This window comes from Adiantum capillus-veneris, chromosome 26 (assembly GCF_014529385.1).
Source record: "Adiantum capillus-veneris isolate H3 chromosome 26, ASM1452938v2, whole genome shotgun sequence".
NCBI classification, from domain to species: domain Eukaryota; kingdom Viridiplantae; phylum Streptophyta; class Polypodiopsida; order Polypodiales; family Pteridaceae; genus Adiantum; species Adiantum capillus-veneris.
Window position 1 is genome coordinate 31577770 of NC_140956.1, and position 15949 is coordinate 31593718.

The 15949-nt window shown below is 42.8% G+C and overlaps 1 protein-coding gene and 3 pseudogenes across 1 annotated transcript; 3 read left to right on the top strand and 1 right to left on the bottom strand.

Annotated features, from left to right (window-relative positions):
* Window positions 1-1214: 1214 nt before the first annotated feature.
* LOC147423207 (uncharacterized) lies at window positions 1215-2044 on the top strand (annotated as a pseudogene).
* A 72-nt stretch (window positions 2045-2116) lies between these two features.
* Window positions 2117-2687, top strand: LOC147423208 (uncharacterized). The gene is given in 3 exon segments (XM_086502265.1): window positions 2117-2209; window positions 2309-2428; window positions 2430-2687. Coding segments are annotated over 3 exon segments (471 nt in total).
* Window positions 2688-6323: 3636 nt separating this feature from the next.
* LOC147423209 (uncharacterized) lies at window positions 6324-10033 on the top strand (annotated as a pseudogene).
* A 1731-nt stretch (window positions 10034-11764) lies between these two features.
* LOC147423210 (uncharacterized) lies at window positions 11765-12401 on the bottom strand (annotated as a pseudogene).
* Window positions 12402-15949: the final 3548 nt, after the last annotated feature.

Sequence of the window (15949 nt, forward strand, 5' to 3'; positions counted from 1 at the left end):
TACATCCTTTTTCGTGTATATTATTATGACATAATTTCAAGTGAAAGCTTGGCTTGGATTTAATCGTCCATTATGATGAATGCGAATCATCTTTGTCCATCGTAATCTGTGATCCTTAGAAGTGGTATAAAAGCTTGTGAGGATTATTTAATTTTAGTTATTAAAGTATCTTATTGTAAATATTATTTTTATTATGTGTTTGTTTTTTTTTTTTAGATTGAGAGAATTCGTGCCTCATTCAACTCATGCTAAGTCGCAGAGGAAGGTGACGTTTTGGAACAAGTGTTAGAGCACTCCCCCATAGGGGCCTTGGAGGCGGTTGTGGAGGGACATCTCCGCATGGTGTGGGAGTCCCATAGCATTTGTGGAGGGCCTGCACCGAGATTGGAGGAGCTACCTGGAGTTTCGTTGGGGGGTGCCTCACCCACCCTCCACATCACTCTATCACCCTCTAGACTGCCAAGTGGCAGTGGTGATTGCATTGTCACCGGAAACAAAATTGGAAACCATGCACGAAGGAATAAACTGAGGAGTGCGCTCTTCCCACTGCACGCTTACCTTCATCCATCCCGCGGCTTTGTGCTGCTGAAAGTGCACCATAGCTTCTGCAACAATTGCACGATTTCAAGCCAATAAATGTGTTTCACTCTCTCTCCCTCTCTCTCTCTCTCTCTCTCTCTCTCTCTATCTCCCCTTGCTATGTGCAACCTGCAGCGCTCTACATCTCCAAACTGCCATGTCTGCAGCTCCCTAGATCAGCACATCAGCTAACTGCTGCTCTCTCTCTCTCTCTCTCTCTCTCTCTCTCTCTCTCTCTCTCTCTCTCTGTGTGTGTGTGTGTGTGTGTGTGTGTGTGCGCGCACACACGCAACATGCGTCGACTTCATCTCCTCCAAATTGGCGTAAATTTTTAAGGCGCTGCCTCCTCTGCAGGCAGTTTGAAAAGGGTTTGTGGTTTAACTTTTATAATTGAATGCCATTATTTGGCTTTTCTCAGTGAGTAATCATTTGTGTGATTTCGTAAATGTAACCAAAATGAGCTTGTGCTTTGCTGCAATTATTTTGCTATTCTAAGTGGTTAATCATTATTATGATTTTAATAAAGAAATCAACCTGAAGTTACTACTGCCACTCTTTTCGGTTTGGTGCATGGGAGATAATTATAATGATCCACTCCATTTTTTTGTAATGTTTCTCTAGGTTTTTCTGCAGCCATGTCGTCTCGAGAGAATTTGCGGATGGATCTCAACAACGAATGGAGCGACGATGGCGAGGAGGTGCCTTCTTCTATCCCGTCCACGGAGTCCCTACTCGATGAAGCGATGTCGACGATCTAAGAGCTGGCTGCGGTAATCCATCCAATGGCGCCAGAAAATGGATCACCTCAACAAAACTCCTTGGTAATGGGGTCTAGGTTGCATCCACGACAAGCTGGATCGTCAATCGGAGGCCTGGGGGCTCATGTGCTTGGGGGCCTTCAATAACACCGCCCCGATCGGCCTTCGTAGACATTGGACTACGCCCTGATCCACCCATCCTCTTACCTTGGGTGCGGCCAATTCCGGTAAGGCCATCCTTGCTTTCAATACCGTGTCCACTGCCAACCACAATGTCACTTCCATTGTCTGCACGTCTAACATCGGCTCTACCAACACCAATCAAGCATGCCTCCCATCAGGGCCTATCGCCAGGCAGTAGGTTAGCTCCGATTGCTATCCCTAGTGATAGAAACACCTCAGTTGAGGGAGCACCGGTGCCTTCATTGACCCATACGCCACAAATTCCTGCACGAACTAATTGGCGGCTCCACGAGATCATCACTTTGGTCGAGGCCAAGAAAGAAGTACAGGTACGTCAGAGTGAAGGAGGGGTTTATGAGCGTACTCATCGCGACCGCTGGCAAGTGGTTGCTGAGACATGTCAGGCACAAGGCGTCATGCGTAATAAGGCACAATGCAAAACGGAGTGGGAGAAAGTACACTCCCTATTCAATAGGCTCAATGACTATGAGAGGAAGATTCCCTTAGGGTGGTCTAGCTACTAGCAAATGACTCAAACCAAGCGGTGCACAAAAGGACTACCTATAGAAAACTTTCCATTCGAAATCTACAACAAAATGCAGATGTTTTTTGGCAGGGACTGCAATGCCGACATCGAAGGATTGTTGGTTGACTCTATGGAGGATGACACGGCGCCACTAGGTATACAAGTCCCATTGGAATTCGGTTCACGAATTTATTTTCGCTAACTACTGTTTTTATTTGACATTGTTGATTTCACCCTAATTTTTTTACTTCTTCGCATGTAGGCGACGAAGAATACAACCATACCATGCCTAGTGATGGTGATAGCACAGTGGAGCAACAAACACCGCCTCTTGCCACGAACGATGATGGTGGACCCAGTGACGCACCAGTAGAAGGAAGCTCAGAGGGATCAAGCGAAAGTGGCACTCACGGGTGAATGGCAACAACATCAAGGAGCTCGTGGACTCGATGAATAACTTGGCGATGGTGTTGCAAAGTTCAGAGGACCGGAAGGACGCACGTGAAGACGCTAGGGGAAAGAGATTGGTAGAAATCGAGGAGGCGAGAAACGAAGCCACTCGTGACAGTGCAAATGCAATTTGTGGCTCCTTGAACCGAGTGGCCGACTCCATTGCCTCCCTGGCGATACGGAGAGAGTAATACTTGTGGGTTGCATTCCTAGGTGTTTGTTTATCTATCATTGTCTGCATTGAGTAGTTGTTACCTGGTAAACATCTTTGGTATTGCATGACTGTGGGTGTGATATTCAATGTTGGGATACTATTTGAATTGGAAAGTAAAGCTTTTAGTTTGTTATTTGGTTGAGATCTTTAAATATTTAATAGTGTGTTTTTGGATCATCAACCATACTGAATTGGATTTTTTTGGTGACTGCCAAATGCCAAATATTGTTTGTGTCTAACTTGATTCCCACACACTGTGCACCCTTCTCTCTCTCTCTCTCTCTCTCTCTCTCTCTCTCTCTCTCTCTCTCTTTTTTCAGAAAGATAGGGAGCACTACTTAAAATGTAGATGCACTGATTTAAAACTTGCAAACACGTTATTGGCAGTAAGAAATTGAAATTTCTTGCTCTCATCAACCCTCACTATCTATGTCCACCTGCCCCCCCCCCCCTTCCCCCCCAAAACCCAAAACTTAATGAAGCATTGGGAGCCTTTAGTTTGTTATTTGGTTAAGTTATTTAAATGCTTCATAGTGTGTGTTTGAATTATCAAGCCTACTGATATTTTGTGTGACTGCAAAAGGCCAAAATTTTTGTGTGTCTATCATTTTACCATGCACTGTGCATTGTGCCAATCTCTCTCTCTCTCTCTCTCTCTCTCTCTCTCCCCCCCCCCCCCCCCCCCCCCCCAAAAAAGATGAAGGTGCAGCGTGGACAAATATGGATACACATTATGAACCTTGCATTCTCTCTCTCTCTCTCTCTCTCTCTCTCTCTCTATATATATATATATATATATATATATATATATATATATATATATATATATATATATATATATATATATATATAACAATTTGACTCAATGACGCATTCAGAGCACTAAGCTCCCCCTCCCCCCCCCCTCTCTCCCCTCCCCAACTCATTGACGCATTCAGATTATAAATTATCAACAATGTATATATCAAATTAGAGACAGAAAAGCAATGTATAGACTGCAAAACAATCCATATTAAATTATAGATTACAGAGTGCTACAAACTAGTCCATGTGACCATCTCGCATGTAAGCGAGCAAGACGTCTCTGGTAGTCAATCCCTTGACTGCAACTCCTAAAGGTTGTGGAGATTGCTCCACATCAACAATGGTATCATCATCGAACGGTACACCAAAGTCCACCCATATGTTGTGTAGAATGTAGCAGGTGGCAATGACTTTTGGCAAGATCTCCATGTCAGGTTGTCTCACCCGTTGTTGTAGATAACCCCACATTTGTTTCAACCTACCAAATGCTCGCTCCACAACAATTCGTGTACTTGATAGTTTGTAGTTGAACTGTTGCAAGATATCATCGCGCTCCGCAGTAAGAAACAGTATGACAAGCCATGGCAGGTTCAGGTAACCACCATCTCCTAGAATGTATTCTTGAATTCGATGCCGCTCCATCGTAATTGTTGGGCCATCGAGAATCACATTGGTTTGTGCTTTTCTGTACAATGATGAATTTCGTAGCACACGGATGTCATTGCAGACACCGGGCATACCACACATGACATCGAGGAGACGCAAGTTGCTGTCGACCACCGCCTGCAATATCATAGAGTAATTACGGTTCCTATCGAACGAATGTGCGGGTAGCTCACCACTGGAAATTCCATGTTGATATGCGTTGCATCTATTGCACTGCAACAATTGGGGAAGCCCTACTAAGTTGCTTCGAAGCCCTCTTTCACCAATTGCTTTTCTTGTGGTGTGGTTGGCCAGGGAATGAATGTGCTCCTATGTCGCATCATGGGCTCAATGGACTGGCTAAAAAACTCTACTAACAGTGGATCGCCCAAGACCATACACATTAGCAATGTTATGGACCGGCCCTCCAATGCCGAGCATGTGTAGAGACAAAGCAACCTTCCTCTGCATAGTAAGCACCCTTGTGGGCACCGCAGCTACTATCTGTCGAGGAATCGGTTTTTGTTGAAGGTCGCCTTGCACCAAAGTGCAAACGAAGTCAAAGCAGTGTCGTGGAATTCGCAAGTTTTCTTCGAAGAAAATGTCGTCACCCTCTATGTACTGGAAGAAAGTATGCCAGAAATGCCGGCTTCGAGGTTTGACGTACCATACACCGACAACAGAACTCTTTCATTGTGCCGGTAGGATACCGCAAAGGCGATGATGCAATTGATTGTTGAAATTGCAGCTTCAATGACCAGGTCGTTGTCATCGCAAAGATCGGACGAGCTATCGATTGGGGGAAGACCATGTGTGCCACTACTTGACACCCAAAAGTGCAGAGCTAAAGAAATTGCCATTATGGCGCCGCCAAGAACTTCATGCAAGGTGTCCATACTTCAGAATGGACCACCGCAAATTGAGTGGGGGGCCTTCTGTGTGTGCACAAAAGCTATGGTGAAGGCGAGCATGAAAGAGAGGATTTATTGTGACAAATAGGAAGCATGCCCTGAGCTGGGGACGAGCGAGAGTGATCTGAGAGAGAGGGAGAGATAGAGAGAGTGACTTCAGTTCTTGCAACTAACGTATCAGAGATGTGTATGAGTGCAGGAGAGATAGAGAGGAGCTTCAGTGTGTGTGTGTGTGTGTGTGTGTGTGTGTGTGTGTGTGTGTGTGTGTGTGTGTGTGTGTGTGTGTGTGAGAGAGAGAGAGAGAGAGAGAGTGGCAGAATGGAGCATGGTTGGCTGCAACAGGCACACGAGCCACAGCACTGGAATCTTTGTACTACGGTTTCCATACATGCAGTGTCGATGAGGTTGGAACTCGGTTGTCACACCTCAGGTTGGCGGGCTATAAAAAAGTTGACTCGCGGTGCTGGAGTTAACTCGCTTTATGGGGCGCCGTTTACCATTGGAGGGCCCTCCAAGGAAAAATAGGACGCCTATTGGACGCGCCTCCACATTGGAGCTATGGGGGAGCGCTCTTAGAGCTTTGTTGCTCTTCATTTAATGAGAAAGGGAGAAAATAATATAGCGGGTACTTTCTTTATAGCCTTCCAGCTAGTCAAGGTTTTTTTCTTAAGCCAAGTGCCATATCCGCCCCCCGTCACTATGTGGCACGGCTGGATTCCAGAGGGGATCTATGGTGGGAAAGGGAAGCGGGAAGCGGAACGTAATCCTAGCCGTCCGGCAAATCGGTGAACTAGGGGTGAACTACGTGTGAACTAGGGGTGAACTAGGATATGGTGAACTAGGGATGAACTGGGGTGGAAAAGCGAATTGCACGTCTTTTTAGGAAGATTCTTGATTAATAATTGGAGGTGAACTTGGGGTAAACTAGGCCTGAAAAGTAGATTTGCACATAATCCAAGGATAGTTAAAGGGCAGTCATTATTACTTTGAGAAGGCACATTTTAAAAAGCCAAACCTTCACATAGGGGGACTCTAATGTGCACATATAGTGAGGAGAGAGAGCTTTGAAATTAGTGAACTAACAGTAAACTAGGGTGAACTAGAGGTAAACTAAGGTTTTTTTACTTCACCATAGTGAACTAGGGGTGAACTAAGGGTAAACTAGTGGTGAACTTGGCCTCGCCTCTAAATGTGGGTTCACAGAGGTGAACTAAGGATGAACTAAGAGTGAACTAAACTCAGCTTCCTACAATATGGAATCACTTGAAGACCATGCGGGCAACAAGATCATATCGGACCTAGAGTGGGAGAGTGACTCAAGCAGTAGCAACACATGTGATCAAGCTAGTGACTCTCCGTGCTCCTCTGAAGGTGATGAAGTTATATCGCGGAGGACACAAACAAGGTTACCTTCCTTCGATCCACTAGCATATGTTTCTCCTATTTTCTATTCTTTTGAAAGGAGTACTTATGAGTTGATGAAGAATGTGATTAGCGATGACACTTTAATCACCTTGGCAGATCTTAAAGCTTGTGATACTAGAGGGGTGCTAGATTTGGGTAGATGGAGAAAAATGAAGGAAGGTTTGTGCTTGGGACAACTTGAAGATGGCATGAGTTATCTTTGTTTACCCTCATCATCTTCAAAGCTCAAGATATCTTATCTTGAAGAATGGGGGAACATTGTCCAAGGTTGATACACAAAGGGGCATGAGCAAAATCACTTGGGGATGGAAGATACCATTAAAACGATCAAGCTAGAGTGGTGTGTGGACATTAGAACACATGGGATTCCACTTGACTATGTGAAGGACGTTCTCACTGCTTGTGAAAGTAACAGATGGAAGGAATACTTAGAGGCATGCAATAGTGCCAAAAGAAAGCATACATATGTGCGTTTTCCGCAATGTCACAAAAGTGTAGATGTATCAGAAGTAAAAGCATCTTTGGTGGATATTATGGCTGAGCATAAAGTGAGGCTTGTTATGGTCCGTTCAAGTAAGAGCCATGGTATCTCTAAGACCACTATCGATTACATTTGTCATAGAGGTGGACAACCCCAGAATAAAGGTACCAAAAAGAGGCTTAGAAAAACAAAGAAGTGTGGATGCCCTTTCAAAGTCAAAGTAGAATATCTTGATGGTAACAAAAAGGCCTCCTTTTGTTGTTTCCTCTTCATGAAGGACATACCCTGGTAGTGGTGAGTATTTATACGACTTACCTATCCACCCAAATGTGATTGAGTGTTGTATGGAAGATCTATTTGATGTTGGCAATGCACGAAGTGTTGCAAAGATGTCCTTATCAAAACAGCAATTACATTATGAACGGTCTTCTTCCGTTGATCAAGTGACCTTCAAATTCTTTATGATACAAAGGGAAGTATCAATGATCTCATTTCAAATACAAAATCAAGGTATTTACTAGGCTATCTCTTTGATTCAAGTACACTTTGTAATTTCTCGTGGTGAAAATAACGCATTTTAGGTATACTTCTCATTTTGTGCTCCAAGGAAAACTTTCTAGGGATGATTGGACATGTATGTTCACCGAGGCTACAATGCTAAAGAAGCAGGGAAAGGTATCCATAATATTTGTGCTCGTTTGTGAGAGTTGTAGTGACCATAAGTTGTTTGAGCATAGTGCCTATTGAAGCTTTTTTTGTGAAAACATGCAGGTGTGCTACTACCAACCTTACAATCCTCATGCAGCAAATGGCAATGAAAAGCCCTTTATTCTTATTATTCAAGACCAATAGATGTTGGAAATGGCTATGCGATTCTCTCGGCATAACTCATGGGCTATTGATAGCACTTTTAAGACGAATGCGTTTGGGCTACCACTATATGCCGTTGTCTTGCCAAACCAACATGGTGTGGGTATTCCAATTTGGTTTATAATGTGCTCTAATGACCCAGGCTCAGACCATGAGAGGATAGCATTAGAGATAACATTATCTACAATCCTATCTAGAATGGGGAATGTTAGACCTACCGCCCTTGTCATTGACAACTCTGCTTAAGAGCTTGAAGCATTCTCAAAGGTCATCAATGGAGATGAATGTTGTTGGCATTCTTATGAAACGGGACCCCGAGAGCAACGTTTTTGCCACATTATTGTGTGTTGGTTCCACACAAAGAAAGCATGGGTGGAAAATCTTCTTCCAAAGGTTTATAGACTCTTATTTGTGAATGCAATGCATGTGTGGGTCTCTGTGCACCTTGATAACCAATTGTTCTTGTATATGTAGGTACCAAAGGAGCTCCAAGATCATCTTTATTCATCAATGACAACACTTATGCATGCCTTCAACGAGGTAGAATTTGAGAATCACTACCAAGAACTTCTTCAACACTATGCAACTCATGTTAATGTGCAGAGGTATGTGACAAATGGTTGGTGTGGACGTGACTACCCATGGCGCAGAAGATGGCCCAAGTTTGGTTGTTTATTCAACTATGGAAATGTTGACACTACCAACTTAGTGGAGAGATTGTGGCAATACATAAAGTATACCTTATTAGACACGTGGATCAATAGATCGATTGTGGATCTCTTGCATGGTATTGTGGGTGATTCAACAACTGGCACTAGAATGCGTGGTACTTTATTTGAGTTCTTCAAACAAAAACAAGAAATAGTAATACAAGCCCTCATGGATTGATTTCTCTCTTTGTTATGAAAGAGGTATCTTAAACTTGATTTGGTATTGTTACTCTAGTTGACTCGGGCCGCTACAACATTTGGGGCTCTTCAAAGCAACACACTACGCGATTACATGGTGGGGAGAAAATACTACAATTGTACGAGGGTGATCCTTCCACCTTGGAAATTGTGAATGAGATGACACTATTATTCAAGGTTCTAAGTATTCTAATACAAGCCACTGGCATCATGTGAGCATGCAATGCAATTACTGTGATTGCCCAGCTTGGACAAGCGGGTGTAAACACCTATATGCACTTCACCTAATCATAAAAAATTACTTTACACACTTGTATCCCTTCATTCCAACTGTGGATAATGAGCATGATGTTAATAAAGATCTCCAGAACACAGAAGATATCAATGAATATTTCGCAGGCAACTCAATTGAGGATGGGGTTGATGATAATGAGGTCTTGAAATGTGTAAGCGAGGTCAGAAGCATACTTACAAGGATTGAAGAAGGCTTGAAGGACAATGATCCGGCTCAAAAAGCAGTCTTGTTACGTGAACTCAACATTTGAAAGGATACCTTACTAAAGACCTCGCCACCGAAGGCGATTGAGATGCCTATGAGAGGAAGTATACGGCAAATACAAGCACATGTGACTCAAACAAGACTTGGTCATGGGAAGAGGCCACAAGAAGTGGAGCCAAATATAGAGGTTTATGAAGCAGGGACATCCCAACCAACAAAGCAAGCTCACGTAACTGGTATATTGCAAAGGAAACATCAACGTGGCAGGTCTCGAGTTCGATTTCATGAGACACCGCGAATTTGGTGTCCACATTGTTGCACCAAAACATTCATGGTTGACCCTAGGGTTACCATTACATGTGCAACTTGCCATGCATTATTGCCTTTATTATCACAACATACCCTTCCGGATCGAGAGACCTACCTAATAGATAAACATGTGAGAATATGTGATATCCCAACAAATGTAGTATGCAAGATTATTTCTTGTACATCGAGAGAAACCCCAACATATGAGAGAGACTTTACAATGGTTCAAGACAATGGTGAAGTTCTCCGTAATGTGTTTGCATCCCAATGGAGGCTTGTGCTCGTATGATGGATCCATTTTGGTCATGTATATTATTCGGCTTAATCAAGGTTTATGTCTATTTCACTTCTAGTTACACTTGTCTTGATACTCTTCCACTCAATATATGACTTTACATTTGGTTTGCAATATGGTATGCTCTAGGAATTTTTGTGGTGCTCACAACAAATCAACCCCTAGTTCACCCTTAGATTACCCCTAGTTCACCCTTGTCAGGCCAAAACCAATGCTCATCCCTAGTTCATTCCTAGTTCACCACTGTAGGGAAAAAACTCATGCTCTCGGGAATCATTCTCAGATTAAGTCCCTAGTTCACTCTTAGTTTACGATTGAAAGGCCTGAATCATGCTCTCGGGAATCATTCTCAGATTTTGTCCCTAGTTCACCCCTTGGGAACCATTCTCAGTTTAGGTCCCTAGTTCACCCCTAGTTCACCCTTAGTTCATCACTGCATGGCCAAAACCATCCTCTCGGGAATCATTCTCAGATTTTCTCCCTAGTTCACCCCTGGTTCACCTCTAGTTCACCCCTAGTTCACCATACTGCAATTAGACTAGTCCACCCCTAGTTCACCCTTAGTTCACCACCGCAAGGCCCAAAACCATCCTCTCGGGAATTATTCTTAGATTTCCTCCCTAGTTCACCACTGCAAGGCCCAAAACCATCCTCTCGGGAATTATTCTCAGATTTCCTCCCTAGTTCACCCCTAGTTCACCTTACTGCAGTTTGATTTGCATTACCTTAGTTCAAGACTCGGCTCCTTATAGTTTGTAGCAATTCCTCATTACCATTTGAGCCTTTCACCCCTACAATAATTGGTCTATCGTTGTCATGTAATTTGCATTACCTTAGTTCAAGACTCAGCTCCTTATATTTTATAGCAATTCCTCATTACCATTTGAGCCTTTTACCCCTACAATAATTGGTCTATCGTTGTCATGTAATTTGCATTACCTTAGTTCAAGACTCGACTCCTTATAGTTTGTAGCAATTCCTCGTTACCATTTGAGCCTTTTACCCCTACAATAATTGGTCTATCGTTGTCATGTAATTTTCATTACCTTAGTTCAAGACTCAGCTCCTCATATTTTATAGCGATTCCTCGTTACCATTTGAGCCATTTACCCCTACAATAATCGGTCTATCATTTTGTGTTGATCACCCCATTTTTCGCAAGGTTGATCTTCACTCTTAGAGAATTAGAATCGATCTTAGCACATCATTTCTTACATGGTCACACATTATTTTTTACATCATAACACATCATTTCTCACATCCTAACACATCATTTATCACATCATAACACATCATTTCTCACATAGCAAGAGTAGATGCACAGAGAGACATAGTGGAGGAACCAAGATGGATTATATTGCACTATGCTCTCATAAGATCTCAAAAGTTACATCACAAATGTTTTTCATATAATAAAGTGATTTCCAACGCATGAGATAAAAAAGAGATGCTACATAGATATCCTAGTATGGGGTGTCCAAAACACATCATCCTTGCACTCCATCAAGTCCTAGAGACTTTTTTCTCCATGCTATAAGCTCCTCTTTTAGCCTTTGAATGGAATGGTGCTTGAACCAAGTCTTTGTGAAATGTACATCAAACATAGAGAGTTAGTGAACCATGTAAATCACTAAAGATAGACCATCACATAAAGTTAAGTGTTTTTTCAATGAAAAACATTTACATACCCAACTCTTTGATCGTTTGCCAAAGGCCCCAGCAATAAGATGCTTCATATAAGCCATAACATAAAACCCACAATCATGGGCATTTGGTTGACGAGGAACCTAAAAGACATGCAAGAAAAGGACCATGACCATCATCCAATGTGACATTTGTTTACAAGACATGCAACTCATTTAACACCAAAACATCATACCATACAATTATTCCTTTAAATAACGACACTACATGTGATATACCGGAGTACATGCTTGCTCAATATCAACTTTCTCCTCTACTTTTTTGTCCTCTACGTTTTCCTCTTCCTTATGTATTTTTCCACCGGGGTTACGCTTCTAAAAAGAGTCGAGAGCGAAGAGAGAAAAAAACTTAATGCTTATAACAAATAAAAAGTGATGGTTGCGATATATATGCTTACATTCATTTCGAAGCCACCATCAATCCGTTTTTGTATAGCCGCCATGAGTGCATCTTTTGTGCTCATGTAGTCCCCTAATGCATTGGCCATTTCTCTTTCTACAAAAGCTTCTTTCAATCCCTTTGCTAGCTTCTCACTCTCATCGAAAGCATTCCATTTTCAAAGCAAGGACTTCTCCCTCTCTTGTAGAAACTTTGATTTGTTTCTCTCGAACTTATAAGCCGCATCCTTGAAGCGCACCTTTGATTGCTTCTCGTATGTGTTTGCCCTTGACGAAGTCCGATTCATCATGCCTCGAGGTCGACCACCCTTGCGTAGTGGGATATCACACTCGGTGCCATGATCATCTCGAAGATGGTCCATCATGTCGACCCTCTTCTCGTAACATATTTTTTTAGCCCGGCACTCTTCCGTTGCAATGCATTGACGAGTTTTTCTCCCATTGTCACGCACAATTTCGATGTAGAGCGGCCTCGCATCTTCCATCCCTCGTGATTGTTTATTTGTGAGCTTCTTGAAGCGGGACACTTAATTGAATGCTCTCCTCTTAAAGCTTAAGGCATGGTATTAGGCTTAATGAACAGAGTTGAGGGTATAAGGCATGGTATTAGGCTATTGTAAACCTATAGTGCAATCAAAGCTTCATGGGTCTCCCCGAGCATATGATACTGTCGTAGATAAGAAATGCTTCAATGCTTAAATAAGGTAATAAGCATGGGAACCCAGTTAAATTGCACGTTGCGCATAAAGCAAAGCCTGCAGGCATCAAAGGCGGGAAACTACGATATGGTGAGCAGGAGGAAACGCGGGCTGGTGAGCAAGAGGAAACGAAGGCCTATTGTGGGTGCTGCATGTTGGAACTATATATGGCTCACTCTACTCAACTTGGTCTCACCTATATATTTGTATATTGTCCTCAATATGAATCAGTCTTTGGGAGCGTACATGGTGTGTCTCTTGTCTCGTCTCTCTCTCTCTTTCTCTCTACATCTCAACATGGTATCAGAGCGGTAACGATCACGCGTCGATTCAATTCATGGTAACAAAACAGTATGTGTATGCGATTCGCATGTAAGATTCAAAATTGCTACAAATTTTATTTTTGAGCGTTGATTCTTGTTAACTGTGGTTGTTTTATGTTAAGAAAAATATGATTAGTGTTTTGCGTGGTATTTATTGCTAATCAATCTAATCGTTGATTACGTTTTCTTGTTGATGACACCCTGAACATCATCTCAATTTTTGGGGGTCTTCTGCTCAAAACTTGGAGAAATGGGAAAAGCGCAATGGATCGTAGCACAATGGCACTTTTCATCCAAAACTTGTTTGTCTCCTCGTTTGAGTTCTAGGTTTGCGTCAATCGGAGTTCGTAGCAGAAAGTTATGTTTTTTTTACTGCAATTGAGCTTGACGCAGCTTTCTTCGTCCTACTTCTTCGTATTGTGGTTATGAATTTCGATGCGACATAGCCGACAGGCAGCAGTCCTGCCACCGGAGCAAACTCTTTTCGCGCTCCTCTCCCCCTGCAGTCGGCCAGGCCTATCGATGACAATGATGGCACTAAGTGGCTATCGGTGAATGGGGCAGCAGGGCTGCACAACAGAGGCACGCTCTAAGTCGCTCAATGTTCGGTTGATTGCGCCTCAAGTACTCGCCGGAAGAGCAGGGGGAAAACAAGTTTAGAGCCCTCTAGAATTCTACCATTTCTGCCTTTCTGATTTATGGCTAGGTTTTTATGCTCTGTGGTGAGTTTACAACTTAATTATCTGTAAATGTTCTTTTTCACTTAGGGAAAAGCAGCTAGCCAATGAAAATGAACAACCTGCAATAGCAGGGGCAGTGCCTACAACTTTTGCTTACTGTATGGACGTCAAAAGAGTCTGGCTAAATTTTTGAAATCTCTCGAGTCACATCATTCACAAAGTTGAATATAAGAGCTATGATCATAAACATTGCTCCAATGGATGCTTGATTCAGAGAGAAATGAAATGAAGTGAAATGTTATATTAACGTCTTCAAAAGGCCACAATGACCTATGAGACCTAAAAGTTACAAAGTGGTGGATCTGATACAAAGTCAGAGTAACAAAATAACCTAACAACAGTACAAAACAAAGATATATACTAGGGTAAGGGAGCCAGTTTAGAGACGAAATTTTTTGACCCCCAGGTTAGATACATATCCACCCCCAACTTAGAGGCAAGAAATTTGGCATATTCCAAGAATCTTGCTTATGTGTCATGTTGTGATTTGCTGAAAAGTGTACCATTACTGGGTCTTGAGTGTCTCTAATGCTTCAAAATGCGTCAAAAGCTGAATTGTTTCAAATGGAGCATTCAAATAAAATCTAAAAAATATTGATTTTGGTATCAATAGATTCACCTTTTCATGAGGAATCTCGAGCAATGCATAAATATTGAAAATGATGAGATTTGCAAAATCCCCCCCAAAAACATCACGTTTCCACAAAACGCCTCTAAACTGGCTCCCTTACCCTATGGGGTCCTAAGTTGGTTGATGTGGGTCAAGCAAAAACTAAGCAGAATAATGGGCAGCTTGTTGGGATAGCTGAATCACAAGAGATCTAGCATCGGTCGTTGGCGAATCTCATCAATTTCCTCCATGGTTAGTAGTATGACCGGGCGTCGTGTATGCCTGGCCAACGTGCTCCGAATTTTCTGTCATAGCTTGCATCAATGCTGTGTATTTCTTCGCGTCATGGGCGCCTGGATTTCCCCAGCTCAATCGCTCGGTCAATCAGTGTGCCTCTGGTGTGAGACGGGGGGGAGCTCTACTGTGGGAGTGGCTCTTGCGGCTGTCCCGTGTCTGCTCTGAAGAAGTCTGTGATCCGTCTTTGAGACTGGCTAGCCTCGCCATTCATCAGCCTCCGCGATTTTCAAAAATTAGGGTTTTTGGCAAAAATTAGGGTTTGCAGGAATTCTAGGGTTTCTAGCAGAAATTAGGGTTTTTGCTGTCCGCCACGTCATCACTTTGTGACATACCCCCCTCTTGAAAGCATTGTAATCGACCGCGATTACGCCTGCAAAACCGACAAAAGCCATAAACCGTCTTAGCAAACACTGACTGTTAGTACCTACATACTAGGAACACACATCTAGCACATGTACAAAATCGACAGTCACATCACACGACATCACAAGACATCACCAGACATCACAGGACATCACATGACATTCAACGTTCATTCGGATCTTAGACCATGATTTATCGGCAATGTAGCTAGCAATCACATCTAGGTCCAATCGGGACCTCATTGATGTCCGATTGACTAACCCCTATTGCAACCATGTCTATTCGAGATCAATCAAACCAAAATGCTGCAGTCGTTTCGGCTATCAGTTCCTGCACTCAAAAGAAGTCAAGAACAAATCAGTATCATTATCAGGAATTCCATTTCATAAAGTCATCCAGCAGAATACTGTTAGCTCTCAGTATCCTTGAAGCTCAAAGAGACATCAGTGACTTAGTATCAAAATCGAGGCATCTGTTGACAAAGGAGCGGAGTAACTCCCCTCTTGTGCATCCCACTGCACCAGATCTTCAGCCAAGCTGAGTTTCTGGGTTCCGTTTGGAGTAGACTATGCTAAACCAAAAAATTGAGGTAAAGTTTCACAATCCGAGGAGTATCTGCTAGGTCCTCCTCCTCCATCAACTTCGCATCAAATGCAGGAAAGTTCTTGAACTAAACCAAGAACCACCTTCGGACTTTACCTTTCTTCGTATCGTTATGTGCCAAAATCTGTTCAGGAACAAGGATCTCCTCGTTTTCTTTCACTTCGGGTTGCTCATCAGGCTCCCCATCATCAGGCAAATCACCCTTAACAGGGTTAAAGAGACTCACATGCAATGCATTATGAATCCTCCAAGTATCTGGCAATTTCAATCGGAAGGAGACATCATTTATCTTGTCAGTGATCTGGAAAGGTCCGTAGTATCGCATACTAGAGCCGTATCCAAATCTCATGAATATT